Below are 6,434 nucleotides of genomic sequence, written 5' to 3'. Positions count from 1 at the left end.
ATCTGTGCACCACTTGAATTCACTGTATACAAGGCGGATGCATGTCGCTGACCAGAATCACCCCATTTCATTTACTTAAAACGTAAAGTTACCCTTTGAAGAGCGTGTGCATTTGTCTTTACTGGGTCTCGGAGAATGCCATTAATTCTTGATGTAAGCCCAGACAGCATTGATCCATCAAGAGGTACTACAGGACGAGTCAATAGTCATTCCTTCCAGAGCTTCTGCAGTGAGGTATAGTAATTTTGTGGTACTAGGGATGTACCGATGCAAATTTTTCACACAAAATGATGATTATAGATACTAAACTTTTTTGTTTCCCCCCCAAACCGAGTATCGATTCCATCCGTCTCTGTGATTAAACGATTTAAGCCTCCTCCGTCATTTTTGTTGTCACTGGATTAAAGTAATTGAAGTTTATTCATTAAAGGGAACTGAAATTCTACTACATGTTGGTTATATTTTCCACACAAACAAAAGGGTATGTGTATCGGTGCATCCCCTACATGTTACTGTTATCAAATAACATAGAGTTTTAGAAGTCCAAACTTTTCGTCATCCCATTATTATGGCAAAGCATATCAAGCTGAAATACTGCTCTAAACTCTGACCATGGTGGGGTCAGCGATTGAAGCAGAAAAATGCTGTTATCACGTTTCATCGGCAGGTAAAGGTCTGCGACAGCTGAGCGAAACGGCGGGGTGCTGGGATGGTTTTACTCTGAAAATTCATGTTCAAAGTCTTTCTCATTTTATTTATTGGCAGCAGAACTTTTGGCCAGTTAATCCAAGGTGGAAAAAGCCTAAAACAAACATAATGCAATCAAATTATTATTATTACTTTCTTTTTAGACAGAATCCATTGTGTTAGAAATTCAAATCGCATCGCGTGTGCGACAAGGCCGTCATACGTCAGGTGCCCGGTTTCTCCTCCTGTCTCTGAACTTTACCTGATCGAACTCAAAGGGTTGTCCTGGAGGTGCTGGCTTCTAATAAAGAACAGCGAAACAATAAAAAAATAAAGTAAAAAATATTAAAAAAAATGTTTAAGATTGTTATTTTGTGTGGGTTCTCGCACCCGCAGCTTGAGCATTTACAGTATTAGATGAATTGTTGTACCGTTATCTGGTTATGGTTCTTGATGATTTGTAATAAAGATTGATGAATCCCCTGTTTTGTTTAACAAAAACTTAATCTTGGTCATTGTTTAAGATGACACGTGTGTGCGTGTTCGTGTGCGCGTGTGTGTGTGGTAGAAGACGCACGCACATACCCACCCCTCATATAAAAGCTGTTTTTATTGTGTACCTGTGACATATCTGTGACAATGCATTATTAATGTTACTCAAAGTCCTAGTTTTGAAAATCTTTTTTTTTTTCTTTTTTTTACTTAAGTGTTCTTATTAAAATGTTTAATCTGTTCATGTTTTTTTCCCTTTGAGTTCCATTAATTATTTTGAGGGTGTATTAATCAGTATTATTTCATTCATTAGCATTTTTATTTGCTCAATTTCCAAGTCATTAAGTTTCCCTGTTTTCACTCTATTGAGTTATGTTTTACAAATTCATGAAAGGCAAAAACATCATTGAAATTCAGATCCTTGAATTCGTTTTTCGGCACTCAATCGCATTGATTAAGTGAAAGTTGCACATGCCCCAGGCGCAGCTCTTAAAGGGAGATATGTGTGCTCAATTACAATTAGGTGGAGGCTGAAACTGGTCAACAGTGTGTGTTTTTGGGTGCAAGGTTTATTTAACATCTTTGGATTTAACTTTTACATGTATTAGATTACATTTATGAATATAGAATGTTTGTCACAAAGCCGCAAATAATAGCAAAAATATGACGCTGTATGGGACGATGCAGATATGTGGTGGTTTGGATTGATACCTCACAGTAAGAGGGTCTGGGGTTTGAATCCACTGGCCGGCTGGATCCTGCAGACGTGTGGGGTTTCTGCATTAGCACGTTAGTTGAGTCTAAATCTAGCAGTACGAATGAATACATGTCTGTCTCTGTGTTAAACCTGTCCAAGGTTTACAACAAAGATAGTCTCCAAGTGGATAAGTGGTGAAGAAAAAAAGTAGTAGTTTGGATACATGAATAAATGACATTTGTGGGCTTGTGATGACCAAAGCAGCTTCTAGTAATCGTCACTCAGAGAATGAAGAAATCTACAAACCTTATTTAGCATCGTTCTTACATCGAACAGTTTGAGGAGATTTAGAGACTTTAAATGAAACTTAATCACAAAGTAGTAAATGAGCGCCGTTTAGATGTATCTGCATCTACAAAAGTGGAGACCTCTACACATTCTGGGGAGATATGTAGTACTACAATAATATTTTCAGGTTAAATGTCCCATTAAATACTAATCACTGTTTAATATCAGCCTTTCAGGAAACATTTCAGTGCCAGGATGCAGTCTTCTGACACTTGTGTGGCTGTTGTATATTCATTATCAAAATTAGGGTTATTTTTAGTTGCACCCCACTGCAACTAGATTCTGTTTTGCTCCTGCTGTGCATAAAATATATATATTTTTTAACAGGGGTCTGACTGATAGGACAGTTCGGGAAACTCTTTAGTTTCCAGCAATCAAACATTTTTTTCGTAATAGTAAAGAAGAGCGTCAGCATCCTATATAAACTAGCACATAGGCATGATGCAGGACTGTTTGGCCTGCTCGTGATGGTAAATAAAATATAATCACATTGAGAAAAAGCAGTGATAGGTCTTGTTTATGTAAATGAATAAGAATTTATTTTAAAAAAAATACTCTGAAAATGAAATGATGGTATAAAGGTATATCTGCATAAATGCTAAAAGGGGTCTTTTTAGCCTGTTAGTAGGTGGGTGCTAAGCAACATGATAACTTCATAGTAGCTGATATAGACAAGAGTCTTCAGGAGTCTGAGATATACCCTCAAATTATGTCTTACGTTATTATTTTATTATGTTATTGTTTTTCTTTTTCCTCTGGTTTTTGTGAGTTCAGCATCCCAAAAACGCCACTTGGGGTATGAAACACTAAGAAGGGTCCCTTGTGGTGATAAATACACAATGTTAAATAACCACTGTGGCTAATAAACACCTAATGTATTCAATAACCACTTGGGTGGATTGAAAAGAATAAATATATCTTGAAACCTTCTTAGAGTGAGTGGGTGCAGGGACCAGCAGGTGAAAGAGGGGAAAGGAATCGGGATTCAGGATCAGGTGTGTTAGACGTCAGTGTGACACCTGCCAACAGAGCGCCCGCTCTCTGTCTCTCTTTACAAAGTAGAGTGTCACTGTCCTCACAAGGTCAGCCGAGTCCAGAACAGAGGAAAAGTTTTACTCCTCTGAGTGACAGGCTCCCTTTCTTCTCCGCTCCATTTTTCTCCTGTCTGGCAGTGGGAGTCCAAAGTTTGCTTTTGCTGAGTGGAGTTGTGCAGCTTTCTGTCCCTTGAGAACTTGGCTCTGTTTGTTTGTGAGTGAGGGGGAGACAAACATAAAGACAGGGAGACAATTTGTGTGTGTGAGTAAGAGTGACGGCGTGTATTCGGGGGCTGCTTGAATCGTTTCAGCAGAGCTCTACTGAATGGGAAGCCACCGCCTGTTGTGTTTGTACACAAAGAGGCCCTTTTGTTTTGAAAGGAACAATTGAGCTTTTCACAGAAAGCCAGAGAGCACAGACAAACCCCACCGATGCCTTGAAGGCTGCTCACACACAAACACACAGCATCCATCTTTACGCCTGAACCAGTGTCTGTCACCTTTGTGTAATACAAAAGTAGAAGAGGAGACAATATTGTTTTCAAGGTTGATTTTATTTTTGTAAAGTTTTGTTCTCCTCTTAATCTTGGGCACAAACGCTTACAAACATTTCATCTGTGAGCAAAGCTTAGGTATTCATTCCTGAGAAAGAAAAGCACCACTTATTAATTTTACATTTACAATAAGAACTACCTGGAGTGGGATCCAGTGACTCAACGATTGCTTTGCCAGGTGTTGAGGTTTCTGGCGCCTGAAGCTGAATTTCCAGTCAGTAATCTGTTTTGTAAGAAAAACTTTCCGGCCTTCAAGAACCTACGCACATTTTCAACACGTTCATCAGTGGAAGATGTGGTTAATGGGCTGCGGGAAGGATGTTTCCTTATGATATAGCAGATGCCTCTGTCGCATTTCCACTCTAATAAGCAAGCTCACTTCTATGGCAAGAGGTTGTAAATATTGCCGTTACCTGGCTACAGATGCTGGTGATTAGAGATGATGTCTTCCTTTAAGACTTTGTATATTATCTTGGCTCTTCCTGTTCATGGCGTGAAAAGTCGTTGTTTCCCCTCAGAGACGACTTTAATTAGATAAACGCTACACTGGGTACGACTGCTGACTTAAACTGTGATTCTTTTGGATAATGAACAAACTCAAATGTGAGCGAGGAAACGTGCAAAGTCAACACACAAAGTGGGGAACTCGTGCAGAAACGCTGTGCAGCGAACTAGAAGTGCTTAAAATTTGTAGTCACGACTGAAATGGAAGCTGAGTGGCATTTATATTGCTCTTTCTCTACTCATCCTGAGCACACACGAGGCTTTACAATACAATCCACATTCAGGCAGCGCCTTATTCAACGCACTGAAGCGCTCACATCCACACGACAGCCAATTTAGAATCGCTAATGAACCTAACATGCAAGTCTTTGGACTGTGGAAAGAAACTGGAGCGCCCAGAGAAAACCCACGCGTGTACTGGGAGATCACGCAAGCTCCACACAGAAAGGCCTCAGGGAGGTTCAAACCAAGAGTCTTTATGAGGTGAAAGTGCTAACTACTGCACCACTGTTGTCCTTTCCCATAAGACAACAGCTTCTCTTTAAATAGATGAGAAATGATCAGATCATCATTAGTTTTTTTTTTTTTAGCAAAAAAAGATGTGTGGAATATATTTGCAAGATAAAGAAAAGCAGATATACAGCTGTTTCTGTGCAGGAGAAGTCAGAGAAAAATTTAATGAAATGAAAACAAAAGCAATTGGCTGTTAATTGGTGCAACTAGGATACATCAAAGCATCAAATCAAATCGCTCAAGTGATACGACAAGTAAGCACGGTAAGTATGAAGTGAGTCAAATAGAGGCAGATAAGTGAGGCCGAACGTGCGGTGATGCTGTTTTCTGTGGCTCTCTATCGGCAGGAGAGTACTTGAGTAAACACAACAAGTGCCACCCGTGTGATCCTTCCTGTCTGCGGTGCAAGGGTCCAGAGAGAGATGACTGCACCAGCTGCCCTGCAACACGGTGACAGCCACTGACACACAAACATCTGTAGTGTATACTGAAAAGATTGACAATTGACTAAAAAGAAGACAATTGAGCCAACCCACCAAAGGAAGGAGCTAAAATAATTACACGAACCTAAAAAAAAAAAGTTCCAGTTGGTTTGGATTAACCTGTTTTCATTTGTGAAATCTTCATCTTAAACTTGTCAACTTGTCATGCAAGTGCAGCAACTTGTTACACTATAAATATGGATATTATATACAGTAGCTGGGCCTAATTTTGTTCCACCTGCAGGTTCTTTGATGAAGGACGCTGTGACACCCGCTGTCAGAAGGGCTGTTATGCCGTGGGAAGACAATGCCGCCTTTGTCACCACACCTGTCAGGAGTGTACCGATGAGGGAGCTCATAGCTGCACCACCTGTGACACAGGTATATTTAAAATATACATCAATGCCCCTAGAAATTATAAACATCAATCACAAGTGCATTGAGTTAGCTTTCAGGGAAATGCAGCACCAGTTAGTGCAGATAAAAACGTCCTTTATTTCTTCGCTGCCACATAAAAGCTGCACTCTTTGAACTGACGCAGGTTTTTGCAAAGGTTTAGCTGCAAATCTATCCATCAGGCCCATCCATCCATCCAAGCGGGCTTCTTCATAGTATTCTTTGGTTCACACAAAGACTCATTTGTGCCAGATTCCATCAATAAATCCTCCAAAAGTGAACCTAATTAATGCAGCAGGTCACTCAAGGTCTGCTGATAGATGTGGATAAAACATATATTAGTCATTTGCATGCTTTAGAGGTCACTGCACTTTGGTCAGCTTTTCAGATCAGTCAAAAAAAAAAAAGAAAAAAGAAAGGTCTGTATTTAATGACTACTTTTACTTCCTCTAAAACTGCATGTTTTCTGATCTTGTGCAGCCAATCAGTCTATCAAAAAGCCTTTTTCCTCCCCTCATAACAGCAGTTATAAAATCCGGACGTCATTAGGCAACCACAGCTGAAGAAATATCAACCGGAGGATGGTAGTAATAACTGTGTTTATCACACTATTTCAGGAGGTATTATGGCTGTTTGAATGAATGTATTTACACTGGGGAGATTGTGTTACTCACACACCTAGCCCCCACTCACGCACTCACTTTGAGATACCAGACAGCCAAAAGAA

The 6,434-nt window shown here is 39.9% G+C and overlaps 1 protein-coding gene across 1 annotated transcript in view; it reads left to right on the top strand.

Moving 5' to 3' along the window:
• The window catches only part of pcsk5b (proprotein convertase subtilisin/kexin type 5b), an 84,023-nt gene that overhangs the window by 64,599 nt on the left and 12,990 nt on the right, over positions 1–6,434 (top strand). Inside the window, exons 21-22 of the mRNA XM_042218369.1 lie at positions 5,177–5,279; positions 5,556–5,692. Of these exons, the coding sequence (XP_042074303.1) occupies positions 5,177–5,279; positions 5,556–5,692 (240 nt within the window). The remainder of the gene's footprint in view (positions 1–5,176; positions 5,280–5,555; positions 5,693–6,434) is intronic.

This window comes from Haplochromis burtoni, unplaced genomic scaffold (assembly GCF_018398535.1).
Source record: "Haplochromis burtoni strain Fernald_Lab_line unplaced genomic scaffold, NCSU_Asbu1 Contig_18, whole genome shotgun sequence".
Classification (NCBI taxonomy): domain Eukaryota; kingdom Metazoa; phylum Chordata; class Actinopteri; order Cichliformes; family Cichlidae; genus Haplochromis; species Haplochromis burtoni.
This window is presented reverse-complemented; position numbering and strand designations above follow the sequence as displayed.